Source organism: Alternaria alternata (assembly GCF_001642055.1).
Source record: "Alternaria alternata strain SRC1lrK2f unplaced genomic scaffold CC77scaffold_17, whole genome shotgun sequence".
Taxonomy (NCBI): Eukaryota; Fungi; Ascomycota; class Dothideomycetes; order Pleosporales; family Pleosporaceae; genus Alternaria; species Alternaria alternata.
The window spans coordinates 120,827-135,299 of NW_017306206.1; the positions used below are offsets into that span (position 1 = coordinate 120,827).

At 51.8% G+C, this 14,473-nt stretch overlaps 7 protein-coding genes across 7 annotated transcripts; 4 read left to right on the top strand and 3 right to left on the bottom strand.

The window, feature by feature from the left end:
* Positions 1–42: 42 nt before the first annotated feature.
* CC77DRAFT_234225 (hypothetical protein) lies at positions 43–853 on the top strand. The gene has a single exon (XM_018530770.1). It carries the CDS (start codon positions 157–159, stop codon positions 622–624), a length of 468 nt encoding a protein of 155 aa, XP_018383176.1. The 5' UTR covers positions 43–156; the 3' UTR covers positions 625–853.
* On the bottom strand, positions 656–3,151 carry CC77DRAFT_1042367 (hypothetical protein). Its single transcript, XM_018527269.1, has 2 exons — positions 906–3,151; positions 656–849 (listed from the first exon to the last, which is right to left on the bottom strand). Exons 1-2 carry the CDS (start codon positions 2,944–2,946, stop codon positions 833–835), a joined length of 2,058 nt encoding a protein of 685 aa, XP_018383177.1. The 5' UTR covers positions 2,947–3,151; the 3' UTR covers positions 656–832.
* A 271-nt stretch (positions 3,152–3,422) lies between these two features.
* Positions 3,423–5,875, bottom strand: CC77DRAFT_1052158 (mitochondrial division protein-like protein 1). Its single transcript, XM_018527690.1, has 3 exons — positions 5,695–5,875; positions 4,023–5,642; positions 3,423–3,971 (listed from the first exon to the last, which is right to left on the bottom strand). The coding sequence occupies exons 1-3, from the start codon at positions 5,821–5,823 to the stop codon at positions 3,699–3,701; spliced, it is 2,022 nt and encodes a 673-aa protein (XP_018383178.1). The 5' UTR covers positions 5,824–5,875; the 3' UTR covers positions 3,423–3,698.
* A 325-nt stretch (positions 5,876–6,200) lies between these two features.
* Positions 6,201–7,103, top strand: CC77DRAFT_941079 (chorismate mutase; the record flags this gene model as incomplete). Its single annotated transcript, XM_018534770.1, has 3 exons — positions 6,201–6,295; positions 6,325–6,976; positions 7,026–7,103. The coding sequence occupies 3 exons, from the start codon at positions 6,201–6,203 to the stop codon at positions 7,101–7,103; spliced, it is 825 nt and encodes a 274-aa protein (XP_018383179.1).
* Positions 7,104–7,190: 87 nt separating this feature from the next.
* On the bottom strand, positions 7,191–8,297 carry CC77DRAFT_234316 (hypothetical protein). The gene is made up of 2 exons (XM_018530771.1): positions 8,257–8,297; positions 7,191–8,129 (listed from the first exon to the last, which is right to left on the bottom strand). Exon 2 carries the CDS (start codon positions 8,044–8,046, stop codon positions 7,279–7,281), a length of 768 nt encoding a protein of 255 aa, XP_018383180.1. The 5' UTR covers positions 8,047–8,129; positions 8,257–8,297; the 3' UTR covers positions 7,191–7,278.
* Positions 8,298–8,976: 679 nt separating this feature from the next.
* CC77DRAFT_1063761 (hypothetical protein) lies at positions 8,977–11,031 on the top strand (the record flags this gene model as incomplete). The annotated part of the gene is made up of 2 exons (XM_018528656.1): positions 8,977–9,002; positions 9,060–11,031. 2 exons carry the CDS (start codon positions 8,977–8,979, stop codon positions 11,029–11,031), a joined length of 1,998 nt encoding a protein of 665 aa, XP_018383181.1.
* Positions 11,032–13,860: 2,829 nt separating this feature from the next.
* CC77DRAFT_941148 (major allergen Alt a 1 subunit) lies at positions 13,861–14,394 on the top strand (the record flags this gene model as incomplete). Its single annotated transcript, XM_018534774.1, has 2 exons — positions 13,861–14,204; positions 14,265–14,394. 2 exons carry the CDS (start codon positions 13,861–13,863, stop codon positions 14,392–14,394), a joined length of 474 nt encoding a protein of 157 aa, XP_018383182.1.
* Between the last annotated feature and the right edge of the window lie 79 nt (positions 14,395–14,473).

Consider the following 14,473-nt stretch of genomic DNA (forward strand, 5'->3'; position numbering starts at 1 on the left):
CGTAGGTCAGCCTTTAGTAGTGCTGCACAAGCTGGCTTCATCTCAACGCAAGAACGATGGGCATATATCGAACATGGTTGCAAGGGCACAAGTCAGCGGAAACGATCTGCGGTCCCAATTGCACACTCTGCTTCATTCTGTTCTCTTCCTCGGTTTATGTTGCTGCTCCACGGAAGATGGCTGTCGATGCTTTTCTCCAAGAGTTTCCTAGCTCAGTCGTGGAATACCTTGATGGTGTTGAACGAGGAATATTCACCTAGTTTCCCCCAAACCGAAGATCAGCTTTTTGCTGCCATTGCAGTTCCCAGATATATAGACGAAATCTATATTGCAGAAAGTATAAGGAGTCAGCCTCCATCGTCTCCAACCCCTTCTTTTTGCACCAAGAGGACATCCGCATACCTACTTCGGTACAAATCAGCCACAGAACAGACGTTCATGGATGAGGAAAGCAGGATGCGACAGTCGTCCTCGGGCTTCTTGTATCTGTTGCCGTCATGGTTCGCCCAGCATTCGACGGTGATAGTGAATACTATGAAAACAACGGTGGCTTTTTCAGTAGCCGGATCAGCAGTCACTGTGGCTGCTTCCGCCTCGAGACACTTCAGTTGGTTATGGCGTTAGAACAAGGTAGAAGGAATCAAAGTGAAGCACAGATCACCAAGGCTTTGCATTTGTCATCTGAAAGTATAGAATAGAATTAAGAGCAGCATCACGCCGCCCTCTTGAACAGAAAGAATAATAATAGTCTACACAAGAGAAGACAAAGAGGTGCCGAAAAAGGATGTCGGTCTATACACTCTAAACTTCGCTACAATAAGCCATGCATCGATTAGAAGTTCATCAAGTCTGTTTTGACGTTAGCTTAGTCACATTCAAGGAAAGTGAGCAACGAAATAACATACCTCGTCCAAAAAGTGCTCTCTTAGTCCAGTCCATAGCAAGCAAACACCTCGTCCTGAAGCTCACACTCTGTGCAAAGTACACACCTCTCCACAGGTAGACGGCCAACAGACCACCGCTCAGGCCATAGCCGTTGTAGTCGAAGATAGCTGCATTGCCAATGTAGGCCAAGCTACCAAGATGCTTGTACTCGAACGCCTTGTATACTGCATCGTCTAGGTCGCCGTAGTCAACGTTGTTGAGTGCCATGCCAGGGGCTGCCTGAGCGATCTTGTTGAACTTGCGGCCGAGGTATTCACCCTGCTGGTTGGCACGTTGAGCGGTGGCGGGTAGGGATGTGAGCTTCGAGTCAATCTGGAAGAGAAGCTCTCTAAGCTCGCCAAAGTCTAGAGTACCAGACTTGTCCTTGTCATACTGTTCGAATAGCTTGTCCAGGCGGCGAAGGTGATTTGCTGCCTGTGGGAAGCGCTGCTTGACGCGCTTGGCAATGCCGCGCCAGTCTGAGTACGAAATCTGCAGCTTCTCGGGGTCCTTACCCTTCTCCCAGGCGGTGGTGCGGAGGAAGTTTACGATGTGGTCAGAGACGTTGTTTTGGACAGTCGCGCAGTCACCAATAGCGTATACATCGCCGAGGGGTGAACCGTTTAGACGAAGGTGTGTATCGGTTTCGAGGGCATGCTTGTTGTTCTGGCCGTCAAGTTTAGCAGCGAGACGCTTGCAAAGGTCTGTCTGTGCAACACCGGTTGACCAAAGACAGAAGCCCATTGGAATCTCCTTAACTACCACCTTGCCATTTTCATCCTTTTGTGAGAAGAGGATCTTGTCTGACTGGACCTCCTTCACGCGCGAATTTGTGAGAATATCAACAGAGTCGTGTGCGAATCGTTGCTCAGCGTACTGGGACAGCGCCTCTTCGTAGGTGTTCAGGATATGACTGCGGGATTGGATGACGTGGACGGAGATTTCGTTGCGAAGAAGTCTTGGGTAGAGCTTGCAGAGGTCCTCGTTGAGCATGTCGAAGAGCTCAGCTGCGAATTCTACTCCAGTGGGTCCACCACCACAAACCACAAACGACAGGAGCCTTCGCCTCTCCTCGTCAGATGTTGTAGGTAAGCATGCGTGTTCAAGATTCTTTACGACCTGGTTGCGAATGAGTCTAGCATCGCTGATATCCTTGAGGAAGTGGCAGTGCTCAAGACCCTTGACGCCGTGGGAGTTTGAGACAGATCCGACGCCAACAACCAGCTTATCGTAAGGGACGTAGAATCTTTGCTCCTGACCATGGGCATCGACAGCTGAGCATTCGATGAGCTTCTCGGAGAACTCGACGTCTTCGGCCTTGGCCTTGAGGAAATGCCCGCGCACCCTTCGCACAATTTTTCGGACTGGTTCGACAAGGGATCGCAGCTCCAGTGTTCCTACGGTGGCAGACGGCAGCATAGGTGTGAAGAGGAAGGTGTTGGACGGTGATATAACAACAACGTGGTAGTCATCCTGGTTCAATTGCTTCAGGAGGGCCACGCTGCCCCAGCCCGTACCCAATATGACCAACTTTGGCTTGTGCTTGAGCTTCTTATTCTCAGGACATTCATCGTCGTCTACGAAGTGGTCGGCGATTGGCAGGTTCTTTGGTCCTCCTCTCCTCGGGCTGAGTGCGAGTTCTGAGACGGGAATGTCGGTCGCGATGGGGTCTTCGTTGTATGTGTAGGCGTCGTAGACGAAGAAGGCGATGACCAGAACACCGCTAACGGCGACGAAAGAGCCAAGCATTGCTGCTGTTCTGTAGGCATAGCGAGCAAAACGCGATCGCGGAACATCTAGAGGTTTTGTGGAGGCGGTTCTTATCGCCGTGGTGGTGGGGGTTTGCTTGCTCAATTGTGAGGTTTGTAGGGCAGCGCGTCTCGAAGCAGAGGCTGGACTGCCATTGCTAAAGGAAGCGCGGAATTGTGCGGGCGTCGCTCGGGGCAATCTTCTGCAGAGAAGTGAGGCTCTAGAAGATGCATTGTATCCGCGTGATAGCGACGCGGCTTGTCGTGGTAGCATTGCGGGAACTCAGAGCTCTCGCGGAGCAGCTGGAAGCGGGAGAGGAAGCTGGGGCGGACAGGAATGGCGGGCAGGATGCGCCTGCGTGAGGTATGCGAGCAATTGACTCAACAATCGCAAAATTAGAGTTGAAATATCATAGGTAGATAGGACAAGCGAATGTACTATACAAGTGTGACGGGTGCATTGGAACAGGGTAGGCGTCTAGGGAAGCGCGGAAATGTTAGTCGGCATGCTCAGCGTTACGTCACCATGGCAGATCGGAGCGTCGCGGGCCATCCCTGCATCGTACAACCAAGCTTCCATCGGCCCCAGTAAACGCGTGCTTGTAACGTGCCGCGTCAGAACTGTATTATTTTGTTGTCTTCACGACGCTAGTATAGGTTGAAAGGTTGACTGTAATCAAACAACATGTATCCCACAAACTGCGATCTGAACCGTGTCAATCATAAATGCCCATCTCCTCCTCCACTAAGCATGCATCCCGCCCGGGCAGATTTCATATCTCGTTGAGCTTAGTACGCGAATTGTGGATAAAGTCTGCTACATCAAGACATTGGCTTGAGCGGCCCACATGCGTCACAACTGACGCATGGTAAAAAACATGTCGGCCATTGTGGTATCGGCAGATTGGTCGAATAGTCATGTTCCAACAAGCATTCTGCAATAGTACAACACTGCCATTTCCATGACTGGCATGTATGCGCACCAGTCATGTTCTTATATACAATTCTCTCCGCTCAGTAGCTCTACTAGCACGACCACACACCAACTGTACCATCTCTGCGTCCTTCAACGAGATAGCCATCCTTTATCCTAACATGCTCAATGGTGGGATACTTGGTCTCGTCGCTTTCGTCAGCGCCGGGTCCACAGCTCCAGTGTCTTCCATCCGTCTTATCGTAAACCTTGACTACGTCCTCACCCGCTGCAGACACAATGCGGCGTGAGTCGAACATCATGCTGGTGATGGGGTGGTCGTAAGCATAGGCATCAGCAATGGCGCCGGTTCGGAGATCCCAGATCTGTTCATATCAGTAAACAAGCCTGGATGAAGACGGAAACGATGAACTTACACGTATACTCCTATCGGCACTACCGGTTACGAGGTGGACGTCGTCGAATTGCAGAGCTGTGACAGGGCCTGTGTGGCCGACGAGACTTCGGTGTACTTGTCCGCTACGCAGATCCCATAAGCGTACCATACCGTCTGCGGTACCACACGCCAGTGCGGCATCGAAGACTTGGATAGCGCCGACGAAGTCGGCAGAGGAATCAGCGGAGCGTCCAGTCTGTCGCCATGTGCTCTGAGAGGTGTTTGTCGCGGTTGCTTGAGCAGCGGCCCAAAGGACATCAAGCGTCTGTACGCATCGTCCCTTGACCAGATCCCACTGTCGTAGTGTCTTATCAGCTGAGCCAGAAACCAGAGTGTCGCCGCGGAAATGGAGTGCAGTGACTTCATCGACGTGCGATTCGAGGGAGAACAGAGGGCAATCCTGCATGCTGGTCGATGGCGGTGCAGGAGGTGCGTCTTCGGAGTTCTCAAAGGCCAGACCATCATCACTTTCTTCATCGTGCTTGTTTATCCGGTTGTCCATGGGCGCATATTCAGCCTTGCTCAAGTCCCAAAGCTTGATAGAAGCGTCCATTGAGCCAGTTGCAACGATATTTTCTTCGACCTGGAGGCAGCGCACGGAAGACAAATGACCCTCAAGCATTCCGATGCACCGGCCGGCGCTCAGATCCCATACTCGTACGGTGTCATCCAGAGATGCCGTGACCATCATACCCCATGGCGCGTCAAAGTCCATGGCGGTGATGGAGTCCATGTGCGCGGGCAGTTCCTTGATCTTGGATCCTGATTGCAGATGTTCGTGTAGTACGGGCATGGACATTCTCTTGGAAAGCCTCTTCGCCTTGTTCTTCGTCTTTGGTGATTGCGGTATCTTCTGGTATATTGACTCGGACATGAATTCGCCCTTGCCTTCTGACTGTTCTTCGCTTGTTTGCGACTCTGCCGTCTTGGGCGCCAATGCGGCTTCGTCGTCCAGCTCTTCTTGGAGGTCCTCGATGCGGTTGTCCACGGTGAGGAGATCCTGCTCAAGCTCGCCCTCTTCGAGCTCAAGGCCGGCCAGGCGGTCGAGCACCATCTTGCGCATTGTGTTGAGGTTCGCGATCTTGTTGTCGATTTCGTGTATTTCGGCGACACACATGTGTTTCCGCACGCCCATCATCTCTAACCGGTGGCCCATGGCGTTTCTCTGCTTCCTCAGCTTCTGCATGGACGGCGGGACGTTGGGGTCGTCTTCGTCCTGGCCGGCGCCGATGAGCCTCTGGCCGCGCGCGTTGTGGCGGCCATGTTTGTTCGCATGGCTGTCGGGCTTGTCGGGCAGCGAGGCTTCGAAGCCCTGGAAGAGGGAGAACTCGCTGTTGTCCTCGGGGATGTTGGACAGCAGGTCGTTGGGGATGTAGGCCAGTGCTCGCTGCTGGATCTCGGGGACGGAGATTCGCGAGCGCACGATCTCGCGGGGGGTGGTCTGGGCGAAGGAAAAGACGGATCGCTGCATCAGAGGGCGCTTCAGCTCGCGGTGGAGCTCCCCAATCGCGTTCTGGTAGTGCTGGGTGACTCCTTCGGCGCCTATCAAGCTGCCAGCGGTGGCAGTCACTTTTTTGCCAAAAGCTTGCAGATGGCGGGTCTAGCGAGCATTAGCATCACCGTCTGCGAGTTGGAAATTGCGGTGGGGCTACATCTGGGAGGGCGTCTAGATAGCTGCCCTCGTCATTGCTGTCGTCGAAGGCCTGCGAGTACCGGGGCGAGCGCGGGCTGGTGGACCTCCCGCGACCTGGTGATCCATTGCGGGCGGTTGACGAGGCCATGCGAGCAGGCGTGGCGGGTGGGACTCAACGGGCGGCGCAGTGCAAGAAACCGTCTTTATGTCATCATTTGTCTTCGCATTCCAGTCTCAGTGCTGCTCGCGTGCTCAATGGGAGGGGCCAGGAGGCGGTGAGGCGCGTGGTGGTGCTGAGAGAAGGATAGATATGTACAAGACGCTCTGGTGGTGGTGGGCGGTCTTGTTCTCGCTGCATGTGGGTGGAGCTCAGCCATCGGCAATGCGCCTGCGTCATGGGCCGAAGAGCAGCGCCGATGGTCGGGTACATGCTCGTTGTACCACCAGCGCCGACTATCATGGCTGCCAACACCATTCACGCACACGCACACGCTCCCTCTTTCTGCATCTTGTCGACGAGGAACCATGGACGCGGCCATTGACCTCTCGGATGCCTCCAAGGCCCTGGACCTGGCCAACATCCGCTTCCAGCTCATGTGCGCTCTCCCCACCATGCGCGCGTCTGAGTCAAACTGACAGCCAACAACAGTCGTCTCGAGGACACAATCACCTTCCACCTGATTGAGCGCGTCCAGTTCCCGCTGAACAAGACCATCTACCTGCCCGGCGGCGTCGACATTGGCGAGCCCGACACCAGCCTGTTCGACTGGATGCTGCGCGAGCAGGAGCGCCTACAGTCCCTCGTCCGCCGCTACCAGTCGCCCGACGAGTACCCCTTCTTCCCCGAAGTCCTCCAGGAGCCCATCCTCAAGCCCCTCAACTACCCCCAGATCCTTCACCCCAACAATGTCAACGTCAACGCCCAACTGAAAGACTGCTACATCAAGCACATCTTACCCGCAGCATGCGCCCCGACCGACCGCGAGGACAGGGGCGAGTCGCAAGAAAACTACGGATCCTCGGCCACATGCGATGTCATGACCATCCAGTCCTTGTCGCGGAGGATACACTTTGGCAAGTTCGTTGCAGAGGCCAAGTTCCAGCAGGAGACTGAGCGCTTCGTCAAGTTGATCAAGGACGAAGACAGGAAGGGCATTGATGAGGCCATCACAAATGCCGCCGTGGAGAAGAAGGTCCTGGAGAGGTTGAGACTAAAGGCGAAGACGTACGGCACAGACCCAGACCTGGGCGCTAATGGTTCGTCCAAGGTAAACGCAGACGCAGTAGTCGGAATGTACAAGGTAAGTTATTCTACTGCATTCTCACCAGGGCATTCTAACAACCTCGCAGGATTGGGTCATTCCTCTGACCAAGGAAGTTGAAGTCGAGTACCTTATGCAACGACTAAAGGGCACGCAATGGGAGTAGATCTTTAATCCAATCAAGACGACCTAACTACTACATGACGCTCTGAGAATTCAATCCTTGCAGCGTGGACGAACATGTATCGAAAACCGAAGCGTTCGTTCCTCTAGATGATAGAACACTGACACCATACTCCAGTATATTTACCATTGACTATCACAATCAATATTGCAGCTGGTCAAGGCAGCTCGCAAAATCTTATGACATGCCCATTCATGTCCATGTCCTGCGCATCATCTCCCCACTCTGCGAGTATCTTCTCCAGCCTGATCTCTCGCGTGCTGAAGAACGTCCGCCATGTCCAATGTCCATAAGCACTACATGCCATGGCCACGCTGGTTGTAGCTGCAAGGGTGTGTATCGATACCGACGATTCTGCTACGGCGAACGGAATCGACGAACTGAGTAAAAGGCCTGCTGCAAGTCCAATGATCAAACAAAGTTGCTGGAAGTAGTCCGCCCGATTGATGTGGTATTGTAGCATCGCGAATACACCGTATAGCAGTGCACATATAACGAAGACGCCTGTTGGTTTAACTCCTGGTACTCCAGTGTATGTGAAAGGATTCCTGTCGCCGTGGGGAATGCGGTCTTGGGAGATTTCGTGGTTTCGAATCAGCCAGTATCCACCCACTTGAGCGACAGTGAGTATACAACTGTGGAGGAACGTCCGGTGATGGTTCTGCAATCTAACCACACCATATGTAGACTGGAGAACCAATCTGTGTGCATCGTTCCGTCCGTCCAACTCTTGATCAACCCAGTGTAATGTCTGGACAGCTAGCCTGGCTGCAGGGCCTTCGACGAGCCATACAAGCGGCCTTCCTGATCGACCTTGGCATTCTTGCTGCACTGCCACATCATCCAGCAAATTTCGGGCGTGGTCCAAGGAGATATGGTGTTCTGTCTTTCCAGGCGCAACTGGGCCATCTTTGTCGCTCGTCATATGGCGATTAGTCTCGGATCGGTGCCAGTTCACAGTTCTGGGGTTCGACGTACAGTCTGTGAGCGGTATCACTCGATCAAAGACTTGATTATGATGTTGGAATTGGAGGATTGCGTACTTGCAGCCAGCATCTGGAGTACTGGGTCTCCCAGACATGTCGTTGACAGAGAAACAGCGCAAATGATCCGTGCAAGATAGAAGGTATCGTACCTATGTGTATGGCCGGTGAGGTGAATTCGCATATACAGTATTTTCTTTGTGCGGCTTGTGGGGGGGGTCGAGTGAAATGAGGCAAACAACTGTTGCGGTCTTTCGAATGAGGCACAGGACTTGTCTGAACCTCAACACAGTACTATCCGGTGACATACTCTACATATGCAGTGGAGGCTTACAGCCTCACACGCGATCTCATATTGCTTGCCCGGCCTTCAGCTGCAATTTGGCATTCTTCCGTGGCATACTCTGTATGGCCAGCGGCGACCCATAGCCTCGCTTGGGGCTGCCTGGCGCTCGCTCAGCCTTCAGCCGTATCTCAGCCATAGCGCGTGGCACATCTTGTATGGTCGGTGGCAGCTGATAATCACAATTGGGGCTGTCTTTAATTTGCTAGCCTTTTGTTACATGTCAGTACCGTTCGTGGCATACTGTATGTGGTCGGCGGATCCAGGCTACACTGAATGTGGGATCCTCGAAGCTATCGCAACATGTGCACATCCTTCTTCTTCCCTTTTCTTCTTGTCCCATTCTTTTGAAGGAAGATTTGCTGTATATCCTCCTATACCCCTTCGAAATCTGCAAACCCGCCTTGTCGTAATCATCGATCAAGTCTCTCGTTACTTGGAGCAACATCCCAGTAAGCTCACTACCAGACCCCTCATATTCAGGAAGTACACGTTCTTAGGTAGATTTATCGGACCAGCTTCACTCAACATGAGTGCGAGTGGGCTCCGTAATCGGTATGTGCTGCTAGCTTTATGGCATGCAAGAAGAACGTTGCTGACTTTCGATAAAAGAGATACGTCACCAGTACATACGCATGGCATCGATCAACCATCTATGAAACGAAACAATTCTGCTTTGCTAAGCGTTCCATACGCAAGTGACTCGATGGGTTCAGATTCGAGATTGGGCGCGGGACCGATTATGACCGCGACTAAGTCTCTAACGATGAGGATTCTGCACGAAAAGGATATACCTAAATCCGGCACCGGCACAGAAGCGAACTCTAAGGGAGAAAACGAGAACATCGCCTCTTCCCTTGGTCAACTAGGCAAATCATACGGATCAAAGAGTCTCAGTGTTCTTGATGCGCTCAGCGGTTTTGAGGCCACCAAGGAAGGGCTACGAGCAGACAGGCAACCTAACCCAAGTACCGAAAAGGCCCAGCTCGATGACACAGTGAGCATTGAGGAGGCCATCGAAATCCCACAGCCTTTTGATAAATATGGCGAGCAAGACCTCAAAGAATCTGCACATAGCCATACAGAGACATCTCTGACGCTCTCGAATCCATCGAATGCTGTGGCTGACCACAAAAGCAGAGTATCTTGTGATACACAGCTGGAGCACATGCAAAGCGAAGTTCTCAAGATAGGGTGGATCGCATACAACGATCAAGTACTCATGCTCTTCGTTACTGCAGCACTCTTCAGTCTCGAGTTCAGTCTGTATGGGGTTCAAGGATATTCCTGGGGAAGGGTTGTTGTCGCTTTGCCATCCACTGTGATTATGGTTGCCGTGGGACTAGCGACCCTGAGAAGATACAGAACGCAACAACTATTCGCGGATAGAAAAGAAGCGGAAGAAAGCTTTCTTGCTAGTGCTCTGCGGTCAGGCAAGAGACACCCAATGTCCACCAAAGGTTCACTTGTGGGCAACGTTATCCACTTGGAGCTGGGGGATATAATTTGTGCAGGCGCGACACGCGTCCAGGGCCACGAAATCCTACACAAGGAATCCGAGGCCACTGACAAGCTTGGTCTACCTCACAGGCAATACGATTTCAGCTCTCCACAACGATACGGCATGCGCACTCTGAAATGCTTTATTGCAATCATCATATCCAGTCTGCGATGGGTCTGTAGTTGCCCTTGGCTACATCACGCTCTACAAGATTCGCTTAGGTCTTCGTCCGCGTCTGGAGGGTTCAGGTCTTTCAGGTTCGTCTTGATCGCTGCAACCCTCAGTCCCATTGTTGCCGCGCAGAGTCCAAATGCCGACCTTCACCCAACATGGAAGCAGCGAAGCCTAAGTATTCTCGAAGAGATTTTAGTGTTGTGTACCACTCTTGTCGCTCCTGTTATCATACTCGCAATATGTTTCCTCATCGCTAAATGGTTTCGACACTCCAAGAAGGAGAAATCGGCCTCCCTTGGCATGCTATGCATAGCAGCAGTACTCCAATCAATCCGCACGCGATCAGACGGTGATGGCACGAACAGCGCAGCATTTGTACATATGGCGACTGGCTTCGGATACATCATGTTTATGGTCGCTTACTGCGAGCTCGTGATGCTTCGAAACGGTGGAGGGAAGCTGTTCTGCTTCGTTGCATCAGCTATCAGCGTGCTTGCTACGCTTGTTCTTATGGCCTTCGCACCAACGCGAACTTATTGGCTGGACCGCACCAAGACGGACCCATTCTTCGCACTTTCTATAGCCATTCCAATCAGCTTCTATTTGTGTGACCTGACGATCCATATAACGAAACGACTGGACGAGTACGAGAGGCGTGGCAACGATTCAGTCGCCAATATACCACCTGGAAACAACATGCCTCAGGGATGGCGGACGGGCGGTTTGCCGTATTTCGATATGGCTGGGCTTAGATCTCGGAGTATCTTCAATGGGTCTTATGACAGCGATCCCTGCGAAGTCGAGCTCGGATATCTGGAATCGGGTCAGCCTCCACCAGCATCTATCGAACCAGCCATTATTGGCAACCTACTTGCATCAGCAAAACGTCTCTTCCGTAAGGTTGATTAGTCTCGCCGTAAGACGCCTAGGCTGAACACATGGAATGGTGGATTCGTATCGTAGGAATTTTGGCAAAGTCATACTAGCATCTGAAGGATGAGTCTCCTATGTTGGAACGGCTTGTATTTTGTTTTGAAGTAGAATGAGATGGAGAGATTTGAACATCTCTTCATCTCCTGCTTTCGGAGTTTGATGCCTGAGACCACCAGTCGGCTTCTTATGAAGCGGCTGTGGTAGGTCCGCATCTTGGCGTTTGGGTATCTTTTTCCTTACGCTCGCGTTGTATATGATTGTTTGTAGCGTTGCTTCACTTAGCTATTAGAGAAAGAGGTGGGCACTCGGTGAAGCCGTGCTGCTAGGGAGGTACACATTCGCATCATGCATCGATATCGTTATCATACCATTAATGCCTGTGCGTGGCTTCTACTGCTGGGCTTTAAAGAAAGTAAGATATAGAATAACTCAAATGTACACGCATGATTGACTGTGCTGTTCAACAGGACGGCTGTAGTTCTTCTTGCTGATGCACTCTTAAGAAATAAACAATTGCACAATGCATCGGTATCGTAGCCACGATTTCACCAGAGTCGCTTTCTGAATTACTAATTGAAGTATTATCGGGGTTCTCGTCACTTCGTTCGTCTTTGAAGATTGCGTCTTCATATCGATATCGTTCTCGCTATAGCTGTAGTCAATGTCACTCTCATCGCTGCAGGGTAGACATGTTGCCATTGGGATGCTTGAATGAGCGTTTGAGCGTTTTGGTCCGACCGGTAAGGCATCGTACCAGGATGGGTACCGGTTGTTGTACGTTTCCTGTCTTCGTAACGTTTTCCGCATCCACTACACTGCGATCTCGTTGGTGGCTCTATTCTTGCTGTAGACGTAGGTAACTCTGCAAACCCACTTGCACCTGGCTGTAGCTTGCATGCTGGCAACTAGATCTCATGTCTCAGATTGTGATTAGTGCACATCCTTTTCACACGAACAGCGCATGAAAGTTTCTCGTCTGTCACAGAAAATCCAATCCTCTGACCCTTTCCTGTTAGCTCCTGCTCTTGCCTCTCGCTATGACCAATATGTGGACTGCCGTTATCTCATCAACACCTCCGTATGCGTCTAGCAACTTTTGCACTCCCAGCCGTCTTGGGGTAGTTCAAGTTAGGCAGAGCCGAGATATCCTACGACGAATCCCCACATCTTGTCACCCCATACTTCCGGCTGTTCCTGAAGATTCGAAGACCAATCCGCAGTGTCGAAGTCGAGACCCCCACCGCTGATAGGTCATGGACGACCATTCCGATGGCTCCACTCAAATGTTGCCAGCGTCGACAATACGATGTCACGTCCAATGTCATTGCTAATTAGATACCAGTGCAGAGACATCGATCCGTCAGGCTCCGATTAAATTAGCAAACCATTCAGTCAGGTTCCGAGGAAATGGCGGGTGCCGTCAATCCGCAAATACAATAACAAGATCTTCGTGAATGACCGAAAGTGACCGTACAATGTTTGTGCTCGGCCTCAGATCACCACTGCGTGTATCTGGAACTTCTTCGTGCACGGTAGGCACAACCATGGAGCGTCTGTTGCCACTCATGTATTTCCCCAGGCTAGATGGGCCTCTTCGTAGCGTAGGACGCATGGTATTCGTTCTCGTTCAAGGCTAAGCCTTCGATCGCGGGTCCAGAAATAGCAAAAATAGCGTACCGCCGGAACAACTCCGATCGGGCATTAGTGGTGATGGTGTCGATGGCAGTCTCCGCTCTCTGAGCGTGGACCCTTGAACACGAGCCTTCAGGTGATCGGCAGCCACACCCGTCACAACCGTCTATGATGCAATGCACTCACGGCTCAAAGTTCCATCATCTCGGTTCATTTCCAAGCGAAGTCGTATTTTGATCCTTCGTCCAAGAAAGATCTTCATGCTAATTATTCAGGCTCCATGAAAAGAACCAGATTACTGATCGCACTCGGGCCACCCAGACGGCGGGCGATGAGGCCGCTCGAAGTTCATGAACGGACCGACAGGAACTCTAGGAAATTGAAGTCATGATTGACATTGCCATATTTCCTAGAATCCACAGCACTCAGACTCTACATCTCAGCACGGATAACCTCTTTGCCGCGTTCCGAGTGTGCCGATAAGCTACAGTTGTTCTTATCCCAGCATCGGAGTCTGTACCGCAACAATACGAATCTAAAAAATGCAGTCGCCTCTCACCATCGTATCCATCGTAACAGCAACTAGGATACCTGTAGCCCAGGACATCATGTCGCTAGCGTCCTGAAGCGAGTTCTTGTGCGGCCGATCGGCCAGCGCACGATGCTACTGCGCAGACCCTATTCATCCTACTAAACGTCACATCTCGTATATTTGGCACTGTTCTAGCGCCGTTAGGTTTACCAGCTGTCTGGATAGGACGTGTTATCGCCTCATCCGGTCACCCCGGATGCCGCTAATGGCTCATGACACCGTTAACAAGGGTTCTGAGGCTCCAAAAATGGGGCAGTAGTGTCTTTCCGGCGCTGTCGGCATGGGCCGATGCTCGTGTTTCCAGAAAGGTTTTCATGGTGTACCCCTCTGGTGTGTTCTTGTGGGCATGGCCAAGGGGGACGCTTGATGTCAATCGCCTCGTATTGAACCTTGGAAGAGGACGGGCATGATGATCGTGGTAGCAGTAGCATACCCCAGATACGAGATGCGATGATATATAATGCCAGGCAAGTGTCCTGTCTTAAACTCATCATCCAACAACAGCTTTCACATCCAACAACAACTACTCAACTACCAAAACTCTATTCTTCAACCTCAAACCTCAAATCAACTTCATCAAAATGCAGTTCACCACCATCGCCTCTCTCTTCGCCGCCGCTGGCCTTGCCGCTGCTGCTCCTCTCGAGTCTCGCCAGGACACCGCATCCTGCCCTGTCACCACTGAGGGTGACTACGTCTGGAAGATCTCCGAATTCTACGGACGCAAGCCGGAAGGAACCTACTACAACAGCCTCGGCTTCAACATCAAGGCCACCAACGGAGGAACCCTCGACTTCACCTGCTCTGCTCAGGCCGATAAGCTTGAGGACCACAAGTGGTACTCCTGTGGCGAGAACAGCTTCATGGACTTCTCTTTCGACAGCGACCGCAGCGGTCTGCTCCTGAAGCAGAAGGTTAGCGACGAGTAAGTTACCCTTGTACCTTCGATTACTTCGCAGATTCAGATATACTAACATATTCCCAGCATCACCTATGTCGCTACCGCCACTCTTCCCAACTACTGCCGCGCTGGCGGTAACGGCCCTAAGGACTTTGTCTGCCAGGGTGTTGCCGACGCCTACATCACCCTCGTCACTCTCCCCAAGAGCTCTTAAGCGATAGTTGGTCGAGCATATAAGAAGCATCAACTTCTCTTACTGTAAATTTTTTATTAGCGCATTGAAGATAGACATT

What these genes read in the sequence shown, in the direction of transcription:
- CC77DRAFT_1052158 (XM_018527690.1), bottom strand. Translation starts at nt 5,823, where the DNA reads ATGGCCTCGTCAACCGCCCGCAATGGATCACCAGGTCGCGGGAGGTCC. An exon ending in ATCTAGACGCCCTCCCAGAT is followed by an intron (nt 5,643 to 5,694) that starts GTAGCCCCACCG and finishes AATGCTCGCTAG; the next exon opens with ACCCGCCATCTGCAAGCTTT. An exon ending in GTGCCGATAGGAGTATACGT is followed by an intron (nt 3,972 to 4,022) that starts GTAAGTTCATCG and finishes TGATATGAACAG; the next exon opens with ATCTGGGATCTCCGAACCGG.
- CC77DRAFT_1042367 (XM_018527269.1), bottom strand. Translation starts at nt 2,946, where the DNA reads ATGCTACCACGACAAGCCGCGTCGCTATCACGCGGATACAATGCATCT.
- CC77DRAFT_234225 (XM_018530770.1), top strand. Translation starts at nt 157, where the DNA reads ATGTTGCTGCTCCACGGAAGATGGCTGTCGATGCTTTTCTCCAAGAGT.
- CC77DRAFT_234316 (XM_018530771.1), bottom strand. Translation starts at nt 8,046, where the DNA reads ATGACGAGCGACAAAGATGGCCCAGTTGCGCCTGGAAAGACAGAACAC.